The sequence below is a fragment of the Rasamsonia byssochlamydoides genome (assembly GCF_041956645.1).
Source record: "Rasamsonia byssochlamydoides strain NRRL 3658 unplaced genomic scaffold VTN77scaffold_1, whole genome shotgun sequence".
Classification (NCBI taxonomy): domain Eukaryota; kingdom Fungi; phylum Ascomycota; class Eurotiomycetes; order Eurotiales; family Trichocomaceae; genus Rasamsonia; species Rasamsonia byssochlamydoides.
Window position 1 is genome coordinate 1 of NW_027192384.1, and position 13,418 is coordinate 13,418.

Below are 13,418 nucleotides of genomic sequence, written 5' to 3' on the forward strand. Positions count from 1 at the left end.
CCCCAACCACCAAAAAAAAATCAACATGGTCTTATTAGAAAATAAATTAAGAAAGATGGAGGAAGAACAGAATCATAAGGGCTTTTTAAAATATAAGCCAAAAAACCTCCATATTCGGTAGCTTTCCATCACCGAACTGTCCTTCGTTCTTGTCGCGGGTAGTAGCTGCAGGAAAGCTCCCAGAAGGCTGACATGTTCTTCTGAGCAGTTAGTTAGGTCGTTAGGTCTGCTAATAATATGAGCGAGCATCTTGAATTCAGGACTTTGACGGCATTTGCTTCTACTATTAGTTACTGTTATAATTATATATATACCAAGCATATCATATTCTTTCTTCAGACGGGAATAAAGCACGATGGCAGGGACAGTGCATTGCTAAAAATATATAATCTCCATGGATATTCTTTGATTATACTAAATGAGGTTACTTACTTTACCATAATTAAAATCTTAATAATTTACCATGTACATATGTACATTGAGTGTTCATATACTCTGTCTGGACTGTACGGTGCATTAAAAGGCTGGCCTGTATGAAGACGTTGTGCATGCATGCATGTGTATGTATGCTTGTGCATGTATGTTGATAGGGAGAAGCAGGAAAGGAAGGGGTAAAGATGACACGCGTGACAATGATACGGAGGGACATCAGAACAATGAAATAGAAACGTATGAAGAGACCAAACATGGCAAAACCTCCAATATAGTTAATTTGCTGCCCAAGTAATTCCTCAACGCCGAAAAAAAAGTGATATCGTACGAAAACGTGATCATGAAGAATTGAAATGGATGGATGAACGAAGATTTGCTTGGAAGGGTCATGGTCTGCAACTGCATTGCAAAGCGTCAAGCACTGGTGGTCTGGTTTATGCGGTATTCTCGGGAATAAGATAAAGGCATCTCGGCTAGCAAGTTACTAGGTTGATATGGTTATCATGCAAGGCCGAACACGCCATAAGAGTCCGGTGAGGGTGAAATGCCGTGCTCGAAATAGGGGACGAGCGGTTGTGATGGAGGAAGCTCGAGTACGGTTCGTAGTTTGAAAGGAAGGTCCCGTCAACGTTGAAGGTCTTGACCTCGTGACGGTTTGTACCACTTTGAATCAAGTTAGTATGGAAAACAAAAACAAAAATAAAGTAAGTAAGAAAGAAACAAAAAAAGCTTACATTGTGAAGACAGGTGCATGTTCGTGGACACTTAACGTGCGTAGCGTATCTTTCGTTGCGTAGATCGTGTTGATAGAATCATTCATTCGGAGATCCCACAGTCGAATCTCACCGTTCCGGCTTCCGGAGATCAACTCTCTCACGCCGCCACGCTGCATGTGCACGTTGGTGATCCACTGCTTGTGCTCACGCCAGACCTTGACCATGGCCGTCGTAGGCTTGAGGCGCTGGTCGAAAACACGCACTGCCCCATCTCCGAATCCGGCAACGAAGATGTTTCCAGCAACTTGATCCGATGTCAGAGAAGTGATGCACGACCCTGAACGGGCCGATATGTCCTGCAAAATAAGAGTTAATAACAAGCAGCCCACAACAATGGCAGGGTGGGAGCTCCTACAGTCGTGCAAACTTCGGTAGCCGCGTTCCACACTCTGATCACCTTCACGTCGCCGGCCACCAAAGCCTTTCCTTGTCCCTGTTGCCAATCAAAAACCAGGCCTGCGTTTCTGTTGCTCGGGATGAGTTCTGGCAAAGCGCGGAAAGCAGTGACAATTTCCACATCCTTTTTGGATTCGTAATTTCTGAAGACTTTCAGAACGCCATCTGATGAACCCGTCATCAACAGCGCTTGATCATCTTCATTGATGAACCGAATCTCATTTATCTTTGAACCAGGTGGGTTGCCATTCGAAAAGCGGTTGAGGCGAATGTTTCGCTGCCAATCCCATATTCTAGTCGTGGAATTAGTGGACTGCTATTGATCGTCTCGTTCCAGACTTACGAAATAGTGTCTCTGTCATCTGCAACTGCGAGGTGGTCCTCGAATTGATGGAAGCACAACTTCATGGGCTGGCTGTCATTCGTCAACAATGCCGTCGAATGGATCCATCGACTGCTGCCGGCTTTCTCCTTCAACGGCTGTGTTTCTGCGATAATCCTTTCGTTTCGGCTCCGTCGCCAGAGACGCTCGTTATAGTCAGCGCTGCCAGGCTCATCGGGCTCATTGGGCTTCATCTGAGGTTCTCGGAAATACTACATACGGGTCAGTGAAAAACTTCCGAATCAAAGGCAGGAAAACACTCACCTCGGTGGACCAGTCAAGGAACCTGCTCTTCAGGGGTATAACAGGAGGTGCAAGTGGATCCCTGGGTTCAAATCCTCGTGACGTTGGAGTAGGCGCTTGATGATACGTTGCTGCAGGAGCCACCTGGTCGTTCACCTCTGGAGGTCTAGTCCATTCCGGCGGAGCTCGTCCTCGAGGGGTCATGGGCATCCTGCCTTTGACGGGTGATGTCTTCGGAGACGGTGGTCTCTGCTCAGCCGGCGCAGAACCACCAAAAGCCAGGTTCTTGAGCGAAGCTGCGACACTAGCTGTTCTCTTCATGCTCAACGAGAAGTACCCTTCTTGCTTTGGCGGAGGCTGCGACGGAGGGGTTCCCGGACGTGATGCTTTTGCTTCGGACGGTTCTGCAGCCTGTGATTTCGATGAGTTGAGACGGTTGGTGATCTCCATGATTTCATCTCTAATTTTCATAGTCAGACTAGCCATCGGAGATTGCAAAAGTGCATAATGGATATAGTCAACAATTGTGCTGCCATCCTGGGCTATGTCCGGGTGCGGGTCCACGGAAAGAATGAGCAATTGTTTCCAAATCGTCCCAAAAGTGGTATTGCGAGACAAAGATTGAAACTCGCCGTGAGAATCATCGACGCCGTTTTGTATGGCCCCCCCGTTAAGAGGAAGAGGATGCGATGTCTCATCCTGGAGTTTATGGAGAAGCATGTGTTTCTCCTCTACTAGTTCCTCATATGCTGCGACCAGAAACTTGTTCTGGTAACGTTTCACGAAGGTCGAGAAAAATACCAGAAGCTCCTTCCTCACTAGCACACTGCCGTCAGCTGCCATCGGCAAGATTGCCATAGCGATGGACTCCTCAATCTGAGCAACTTGGTCCGTCAGGTCCGGGATGCCAAGAAAATTCGTCAAGGCATGCAGCATAGCAGCTCGTACTTCAGGGACTGGATCGAAGTTGAGCTCGCAAAGTCTTTGCGGAGCAGCGCAGCGGATACCCATCCATTTCGCATCAGGGAAATCCAGCCAGAGCATGCTCAAGCAGAGACAAGACCATTGCCGAAGCAGAGGATTCTCTACATCTGTCAGATGCTTCAAACAAGAGTCGAAAAGCTCCGGAGAAAGGCAAACGTTCTGGCCTTGCGGGTAATTCTTGCAGAATATGGAGACGATAAATGCGCACATCGCTCGATGTTCACTGGCATTCCCAACAGGGATAGGTGACGAAGGATTCAAGATCGTGATGAAGTAATGGATACCGTTGTCCTTCAAGAGATCATTCTGCACGGTGTGGTCCACTGCCATTATCCTTGCCCAAATGAAGACCATCACTGGCTTGAGCTCCTGCGCCGCTGACTGCAACAGTTTGACCACATAGGGGAAGATCCCAATGCTAAGAGCCAGATGGACCGCCCAGGGGCCAAGATCGAGAAACTTGCTTAGAAGAATCAAAGCTCGCAATCGATGTGCTTGACTTAGAAGCACTTGCAGAACGATCGGCAGCTGATCCGGAGGGTTCTTCTCCGTGGGACCAGACGAGAGATAAACCTCGAACGCGGTTAATTGCTCGGCGAAGAAGGTGGAATGCTGATATTCATAATGCCTGCGTCCCTCCTCATGATCAATCAGAGCCGGGAGCTGATTCAGGACCATCTCGATAGCTAGATCCCAACTTTGCCAAAGCGGATGATTGTGAGTTTCGGGCAGCTCAGGCGAAGACATGGGGTGACACTGATATGTACGCATTATCCGTTCGGAGAGCAGGAAATTCCTAAACAGGGCCGCAACCATAAGGTCCTGTCGGAAGAGCTTCTTGAACAAAGGACGTGGAAGGGTATTCCAGGCGATCGTGTCAGTAATTGCGGTGAAGATCCAGTTGAGCTCCCCAAGGGGACTTCTTCGATCCTGAAGTCGCCCCGGGATCCTAAACTCATCAATGGAGATGTTCATCTCCAGGGGATTTTGCAGGATAAAGTATCGAAGAGCGATTTCAATGGGAGTAGTTAGACAGCAAGTGAAGAGATCAGCCGGTAAGTCGGGATTGGTCGGAAGCGTCTCATTCTTTTGACAAGCCGCCAGCAAAATGCAGTCCCCGTAATTCTGCACGGGGGCGTTTGGATCTCGTTTCTTTGCTTCCATGTTCTCCTTTTCGTGCTTTTCGACAAACGTGTGGAAGTTGTGCACAATATTGCCGGCATGAGAAACGTCAAAGACGAACAGGCTAGGTCCCGCAAGCCACGTCTGCAAATCGTATAGCGACACCGGGATGTACTGAGTGTAGTTCTTATTGAATACCCAGATCTCGCCGGATGGGGTCGGCAGCGGCACTCCGTGACCGTTATAGTGGAACAGCACTCTTTCATCCTTGGCATTTCGACGAAGCGAGATGCAAAATTTCTTCGTTTCATCCACTGAGGGATCCAAATACTGCTTGTATCTTGTCCTCAAGCTGAGGGTCTCGTATTGCTCCTGCAGCTTCTTTCCAATCTGCTCCATTATCTTGTTTTGACCACCACCGGTGGTGGCTGTCGGATCTACCCAGCATTCCAGCTTCGCTGTGGGGTTCGTCTTGACAACATCCGGAGGATCGACTCCGATATTGAGGCAAATGGCCAATGCAGCCGAGACAGTCTTCAGACGATCTCTCATGCGCCAGTCCTGGTTCGGCCAGCTTCCATCCGGATCCTTGGGGATACCGCTCGTCTCATGGCGTTTTTCGGTGAAGTACATGTAGAAATTCTACGAAGGGTAAGCTTCCGGTATCAGCACGACACACAGGACGAACTGCAAACTGAACTCACCGAATGTAAGATCTTCAAGTACTCGCTAGATGTGTACTCCTCCTGCCATCCATGCCTCATTGCAAAATCATCGTCGTCTCCTGACGCTGATCTGTCGACCCCTGTTCTTGGTCCGTAGTCGCTCCTCGCGCGTTGCAGAGCTGTGGACGGTCGTCCAGCCGAAGGTCGATCCGTCGGTCCATCTGCAGCTGTCGCATTCTCCGCCGAGCTGCTTGGCCTTGCTGGTGCGGGAGTCAAATCCGGTCTCTGCGGTTCCACGCTCGTAAAAGATCGGTGATGTGCTGTCGCCGGTCTGGGGGACTCATCGCGAGGAGGGATGTCCGTGTCTGCCCCAGGGCCGAATGTTACGCGGACTCTTCGAGGTTCGGTTGTCGGCACGATGGCTTCCTGCACCTGCCCTGGATGGTTTTGTTCCATGTTCAGATTTGGATCTCTCATGACGGATAGTTGCTCATGGCGCAAGAGATTATTCGGGACAACAACTGATCAACTGGAAAATCGACAAAGCCAAGAATACTCGGAGGTGCCCTACACAAGATATTCTTAGCACCAGAACAGCATTTCTTGCATTTTTTTCGTGGTAAGGCTCCATCCTCACCTGACTGACCATGTTCTTGCCGCGCAGTGATCGCAAGCCTATTATCGATACACGGCGCGGGACCCGTCAGTGACCGCCTATTCCAGCAACCCAACGGCAGCGTCGAACCACGATCAGAGGCAGCCAAAAGATGCAAAGGGATTCTGTCCGCTGTAGCTCATAGACCCACTTGAGAGGTCAACTGCTCGAGGCTTCTGGAGTTTTGCCCACGAGCTCGGTGCGAGTGCAAATAATCGTGAACGTCGCTGTGAGGCTCTTGGGCCTTGGCACGCCTGGGCACCTTCGGAACATTGTACGACCGAAGCGCTTCCGCTCGCACCTTCCGCTTGCAGCCATCCCGCTTGATTTAAATATTAAATATTTAGTCGCGTGCTCTTCGAGATGGAAGGCAGAAGCTATGGAACTTCGTATTCGCTCTTCTTGATCGGCCATTCATTCGAGAGTAGTCTATTTCCCTTTCTTTTCCATTTTCCTTCTTTGAAATATTCTACTTTTAGATTCTTCATGAAAACGTCTTCCGTTGTCAGTACAATGACCACCGTGTATATAGTTCACTACACTACAGTACAGTAGATGACAGAGATTCAGTGATGAAGGCAGGCTTCGGAAATCTCGAGCTTATCAATGGCCTCGCGTCTCAAGGTGGTCATTGCCTGTCCCTGAACCTCAACTGGCTGTTTCTTTCTGTCTATGGTCTCTTAGAATGAGCTCCAGTTCATCTCCAAAGATAACGAACGATATGGCCTGTGGCGAACAGCCACAACCTTGTGGAAGGCTTGATGATGCGAAGTACGGAGTACGAAGTAGAGAAGAGCATCTTGAACCAATGGGTTACAATCTTGCAGATCCACTGGGTTACCTCGAGTGTAAGATGCCCACCCTGCAAGGGCCCAAAGAAACGTTCAATGCGTGGACTGGGAAATGGAAATTACCATCAAAGAGGACTTCTTCATGCTGTGTTAGCACCCTGGATCTGTGAAGATTAAAAAAAAATTCAAAAAATCGGTATTGATACAAGCTCTGATGTGCATCTATTATTGTTCTCGTTAGTAGTTACAGGAGGGATGAGTTGTTATTTGTTGTGGCTTGTTATTATTTGATACTCTATCCTAGTGGAGTCTGCATTGGGGCATCATGGAAAACAGGGGCGGTTAATTATGGTGCTGGACTGCTGGCGGAAGGATCAAAGCGTCCTCCAAGATCCTCGCAGGGCCCGTGTCTGATAGGCCCGCTTTCCCCCCTTTTCAGGGAAAGCAGAGCCATTTCGAGGATGCGGAGCAGCGATCCCTCGCAAGCGCGCACCCACTGGTCCATGACTTGGGCGACTTTTGCGACGATTTCCTTGGCTCTAACCGTCATGTCCAACCACGCCAACCCTGATTGGACCTCGACGACAGCACGAGGGTGTTTAGCAAAATTGTCCACGCTCCCCTGGGTTGGTCCCCGCTCTCTTCCCATCGGCGCGTCTCCATCCATTAATATATTTATATTTAATTAATATCGCCTATTGACATTGTGCTCCAGGCCTCAGGAACCATGCGGCCTGCAGGTCGAAGGCTTGGACGTTGTGGCAGGCATGCAAGTGACATGGACCTCTTTGAAGTCGAGCAAAAAGGGGAGGCTTCGAGAGGAAGAGTGGTAGCAGTGGGGGGAAAGCAACACTAACTTAGTCAAACTACACCTGTGTCCTTTGTTATGCTATCTACAATAGCAACCTGTCAAGAAAGATATCTGCCCGCAAAGGATGTTGCATTAAAAATGTAGAGAAATGTACTCTGGAGAGTCGAGGATAACCACGCGAGAGATCCTTATCTCTACAGTTTCCAGAGCATTTCCGGGAGGCTGGTGGGGTGTCCGTTTGGAATGTGCGGCTGTTCGATCACACCAGCCACCGCGGAGAGCAAGTCGACAGGTCACAGGGCAGACCAAGGGAGCCATGCAGTATGCACCAGCATCCCAGGCAGGTCAATGCCTCTGGCCTCAGCAACCCTTCGCTCCCGCGTCGTAGAGGACTTATGATTTCCCCCGTAGGGCTGCAAGACATTGACCGATCGGCGGATGCTGCTCGTGGTGGTCGACGGAGCAGGCTGAGACAGACTCTCTCTTTACTCCGTATTATTAGCGCGCCGTGGAGTTGGAGGCCCCTGGCTCCTGCCCGCCTGCCCCTAGACAGACAAGTCCGCCTGCAAAGTAGTGTGAAACGCCGGCACAACGACCGGAGCGCACTGCTCATCCCCGAGCCTCTACCTGTCCTGCTGCTACGGAGTACACTTTTTCAATTTCAACTTGGGATAATTCTTCTTTCCGCTTCAGCGGTCCTTTCCTCTGGCAGCGACTCATGCTCCCCGGGGATTGCGATCGAGCTTTGTGAGGCTGCTCAGGACAACGAGCATCGGTAACAAACTGCCACCGTTGTCCCCGTGAGCATTGCGGCATTGCCAACGACAGCTGGGTCCGGCCATCGTCCTCGTTCTCGTACCCCCTTACGCCCTCTTGGATAATAATATTCGATGCTTCTCTCGACAGCCCCGGCTGTGTGACTCTGTGTTAGACTGACCGGCTGTCGCACCGTGTGGTAGGGTTTGGATCAGGATTGGGACCGAAAACCAGAGCTGGGCCTGTTTTGAGTTTATTAGTTGGTTGAGAATTTCAGCGAAATTCACGTTCCACACCTGTCACGACTATCCACGACCTCTCTTCTACGATGGCCTTTCTATTCAAGTCGAAAAAGAACCAGCAGGGTGCCGGGCTACCGCCAGCCTCAAGAAATATCCATACATCGGAGGGAACAATATCTGAAAAACCGCCAGCCCCTATCAATGGCGAAAGACAGCGAGATGGCGGCGCCGTCCAGTCTCCTACACCCAGTAGTAGCGTCAACAACTCCTTGAGTTCAGTGACCGGTACGAGTAGCCCTGATCCGGTCCGAATGCGACAAAGGGCGGAATCAGAATCGCAGGTTAGTCCTGAATCCATGGGTGTGTGACGGCATTGACTTCCATACTCCGTCGAATCCGTTCGGCCCTTTACTACGAGGGAAGCTTCGATTGAGATCTGACTAACTCCATGGTGAAGGCTCCACGGGCGCAACAATCCATGAATGGGAACTCCCCGACTACGAATCCCAACGCCTCCCTATACCCATGGTCACAGCGACGTCTGAACTTCCCCTCGCCGCAGGCGAACCCGTTCCCCCGCTATGGTGCTGCTGTCAACGCGGTCGCGTCAAAGGAGGGCGATATTTACATGATGGGCGGTTTGATAGACGGATCAACGGTAAAAGGTGACTTGTGGATGATCGAGAGCAGCGGAGGGAATCTTTCGTGTTTCCCAATCTCTACTACGTCCGAAGGCCCGGGTCCCCGCGTGGGCCATGCGAGTCTTCTGGTGGGAAATGCCTTCATCGTGTTCGGTGGAGACACAAAGATCGAGGACAATGACACCTTGGATGACACCTTATATTTGCTCAATACTTGTAGGTGCCTCCTCTTTCTTAGGTGCAAGACTCTATGCTGATTACCTGCCTCTTCACAGCATCTCGACAATGGTCTCGTGCCATTCCTCCGGGACCTCGTCCCGCTGGACGATACGGGCATACTCTTAATATCCTTGGTTCCAAGATCTATATCTTTGGAGGCCAGGTGGAAGGCTATTTCTTCAATGACTTAATTGCATTCGACCTCAACAATCTCCAGAATCCCTCGAACAGATGGGAATTCCTGATCCGAAACAGCCACGAGGGAGGCCCTCCAGTTGGTCAGGTACCTGCTGCACGAACCAACCATACCATCGTCAGTTTCAATGACAAGCTCTATTTGTACGCCTTGCAAGACCCGCTGCGTTGCCTGTTCCCATGTACTGATGTTGTCTCAGATTCGGAGGTACAAACGGGGTGCAATGGTTTAATGACGTTTGGTCGTACGATCCGCGAACCAACTCTTGGACTCAGCTCGATTGCACTGGCTTTATCCCCTCGCCTCGGGAGGGACACGCTGCTGCTCTTGTTGGTGATGTTATGTACATCTTTGGCGGTCGTACCGACGAGGGCATGGACCTGGGAGATCTGGCTGCATTCCGCATCACAACGAGACGGTGGTATTCTTTCCATAACATGGGCCCTGCTCCTTCCCCACGATCAGGACATAGTATGACCGCTTTTGGAAAACAAATTATCGTCATGGCCGGCGAGCCAAGCTCAGCGCCCAGGGATCCGGCAGAGCTCAGTATGGTCTATATCCTCGACACCGCTAAAATTCGCTATCCGAACGAGTCAGGGCAGACATCCCAGAATGGGGAGAGGGTTCCGGCGCGGAAGATGAGCGGGGAGAGATCCGCTCCGCCGACCGGTCGATCGTCGCGGGAAGCTCAACATCCGCCGGTCGATCAAGCGCGACGAGGCCCGGGTCCCTCTCGCGAAAGCATGACGGCCTACCAAGGTGGCCGGCCGCCGGCCGACTACGCCCCCGGTCAAGGTGCGCCCGGTCAAGGTGCGCCAGGTCAAGGTGCGCCAGGGTCAAGGCTCCCGCGAGCCTCGATATCTCAGGCCCCCTCTGGGCCGCCGCCTCCTGGACAAGCCCCAACACCAGCCTCTCGCAACAATGGTCCGCCTCCGGGAGGCTCGAGGAGCAAAACTCCTCCCAAAACGGAGCGCGGTGTGGGCTCCCCGGTGGACACGATACGACAAGTCGCGGCCGAGAGAGACATACAATCACCACCACCCAAGGATTCCCCCAAAGAGTCCAGACCTGCTACCGAACAGAGTCCTGTGGGTCGCCGGACTCCCACTCAACAGCCGTCCAAACTAGCTGCCAAGGCGATGGAGGCTGGCGAAGCAGCTCCTCTGATGAGCGGTCTGACACGCCAGCGATCTCTGCAGAAGCACCGGCAGAGGACCTCCATGGATAGTACGGATGAGTCGGTCCATGGGAGGCAACTCAGCCTGGATGGCTCAGTGGACTCCCGGAGCTACCGCAACTCTCGAAATCTGGGGGACGAGCCCCGTTCTCCCAAACTTACCGCTCACCATGAAGCCTTGATCAAGGAACTTGAAGCGGCTAAGAATCGAAATGCGTGGTATGCCTCGGAGCTAGCTTTAGCTCGAAAGGCGGGATACGTTCCAAATCCTTCGAGCAGCCCGGCACTGGATGAACGTGCCACCGAGGCCTTTGCAGACGAGGATCGACCTTTGATTGAAGCCTTCCTTGCCATGAGAGCTGAACTCGCGAAGATGCAAGCGACTGTGGACCGCCAGGCGGCCATTGCCTCCAAGAGAGTTGCCGAGGTGGAACATCAACGAGATGCGGCTCTCAGCGAGGCAGCATATGCCCGCGCGAAGCTCGCTGCTCATGGGGGCAGCCAGCGAGGCTCTCCCCAACTGGACGGGCCTCGTGACGGAGATGAGCGTGACTCTGAGCGAGTCGCGGACTTGAGTCGGAGGTTGGCGATGGCCTTGGCTTCGCAGGCAGAGCTTAAGGCGAAGTTGGAGGTGATTTCTACCGACCTCGACCAGGAAAAGCGCGCTCGAGAACTGGCTGAGGAGACCAACGAAGCAACGAGGAAGCGATTGGCCGAGCTGGAGATGCAGAACAACCCTTTGGAATTGGAGAGCCTACGAGCCGAACTTCACCAACTCAAAGCAACTGTCAGGGAGGAGTCTGCACTTCGATCAGAAGCGGAGGCCAATCTCAAACAGGTCAGCCTTGATAAAGAAGAGTTGATCCATAAATTGGACGAGGCCTCTGCGCGTCTCAAGGAGCACGGCGGTAACCTAGGATCCCTCCGCGAAGCCGTCGCCGCTTCGTCGGCGAAAGCTGCGCTGTTGGAGAAGCACCTCGAGGAAGAACGGGAACGTCGGGAAGGGCTTGAGAGGAAACTACTTCAATTAAGAGCAGAATACGAAGAACGAACGGCGGAGCTTGAAACCGCCACTCGTCGGTTGAAAGATGCCGAAGAACTTGCGGAGAGCCATGCCCGCGAAGCTGAAAGTCATAAACTTGCGTTTCTGTCGGGTCTTGATCGGGCATCGTCGTTTGATTCCGACAGTTCTATGCGGTCTATCGTGGACCAGCGCGTTGTCGCTTTGCAAGCTCAAGTCGACAAAGCCAACAAGCTTGCCAAGGCCAACCAGACGGCCGCTGATGAGGCGGCCGACAAGCTGAGACGTGCGGAAGAACGCATTGCGGGTCTAGAAGCATACCAGGAGCAAGTTAGCAGGGAAGGTCTCCAGCTTCGCAGACAGCTACAGGCAGCAATCAAAGAAAGCCAGGCGCTGGCGACAGAGAATAAGGAACTCAAAGCTCAGCTTGAGAATCAGCAACGCGAGACCAGTGCTCTGGCCATTCAGCACGGTGCACTTAAAGATCTTCTGGTTGAGCGGGGAATCAACGTGTCAGAAAGCAGACGATCACCGTTGCTCGATTCACCTGGTTCTCGCTTCGGAACTCCTGAACAGAATCGTCTTCGCGATCTAGAACAGCAGCTCCAAGCTAGCCTGAAGGCCCACGAGGAAACGAAGGCTGCATTTGAGTCTCGCGAGCAGGAAGCAGACCGCGCCTACCGAGAGAAGTTGGAGCAGCTTGAGAACGATTACCAGTCCGCCGTGCATTATGTGAAAGGAACGGAGAAGATGTTGAAACGTATGAAGGACGAGTTGGCCAAATATAAAGCCCAGACGGCTAAACTGCAAAGTGAACTGGAGAATGCCCAGAAGAACGCTGAACACTCTAGCCAAGGGTCGGCACCACCAGCTGAATGGGAATCAGAGCGGTCTGCTCTTAAGAAGTCGCTTTCCGAGCTGCAGGATAATATGAGAGCGTCCACTGTCAATCTGGAGAGCCAGATTGCGCAGCTCAGGGAGGAGCTGGCCGCCGCTCAGAAGGAACGCGATCAATCTCGGTCTGAGTATGAGACGGCAAAACAAGAGTTCGTTGCTGCCGCTGATAGGAGCCGTGCTGAGCTAGAACAACTGAAGCGGGAGAATTCCCTGCTGGAGACCCGGGCACTGGATGCCGAGCAGAAAGTGACCATGCTCCTCGATCAAGTTGAGGCTTCCGTAGTCAACTATCGTCGCCAATCGCAGCATGGACAAGGTGCAAATGGAATATCGCGTCACAGTTCTGCGTCAACGGTGACAATCGGACTCGGTGGCCGCCCTCGAGCGGACAGCACCATCTCGCAGGACGACTCATTCCTCAATAACCGTGGCTCTCTGGCCTTGGATTCTCTTGCCAATGAACTCGATGCGCTTCGCAGTCATTGGGAGAGCACCAATCGCAATTACCGGTTGAGCAGCAATTTCGACCTCGATCGGACCCCAACCAAGGAAAGTTCTGACGGTGGTGGTCTGAGTGAAAGCCTCACCAACTGGAGACGTAGATTGGAGGAGGAAGAGGCCAGAGCAAGCAGCCCGACGATTGGTGCATCCGACCAGAAGAAGGCGTTGAACCCCGTTGGTAATGCTAATTCGGGACACGATGAGAATATGATATAAACCGTTTTCGCTCCGCGACGGGCAAGCTGGACGGGCCTCGTCGCACCCCTCAAGATTTTCCTTAGTCTTCGGTGCCGTTACCCTTCTGATTTGAGGCTTATGCTGTTGCGCTTACCCGACTTATTCCGCCTTATCTTTGCTTTCTATTATCACAAGGTTCCTGGGCTAATTGTACTTTTTTGCCTGCTTCTGATTCCCTTTTGTCTTGAGGTGCATCATTGTGGGATATACTACCTTCTGAACTTGAATTTTCTAGTTTATGGTATCTTTCTCCTGTTCCCCTTGCTGTTAT

The 13,418-nt window shown here is 51.9% G+C and overlaps 2 protein-coding genes across 2 annotated transcripts; one reads left to right on the forward strand and one right to left on the reverse strand.

The window, feature by feature from the left end:
* Positions 1–905: 905 nt before the first annotated feature.
* Positions 906–5,456, reverse strand: VTN77DRAFT_1 (uncharacterized protein; the record flags this gene model as incomplete). Its single annotated transcript, XM_069416682.1, has 6 exons — positions 906–1,095; positions 1,167–1,504; positions 1,564–1,897; positions 1,948–2,198; positions 2,251–4,977; positions 5,040–5,456. The coding sequence occupies 6 exons, from the start codon at positions 5,454–5,456 to the stop codon at positions 906–908; spliced, it is 4,257 nt and encodes a 1,418-aa protein (XP_069282365.1).
* Positions 5,457–8,341: 2,885 nt separating this feature from the next.
* On the forward strand, positions 8,342–13,126 carry VTN77DRAFT_2 (uncharacterized protein; the record flags this gene model as incomplete). Its single annotated transcript, XM_069417791.1, has 4 exons — positions 8,342–8,596; positions 8,713–9,112; positions 9,172–9,454; positions 9,511–13,126. 4 exons carry the CDS (start codon positions 8,342–8,344, stop codon positions 13,124–13,126), a joined length of 4,554 nt encoding a protein of 1,517 aa, XP_069282366.1.
* Positions 13,127–13,418: the final 292 nt, after the last annotated feature.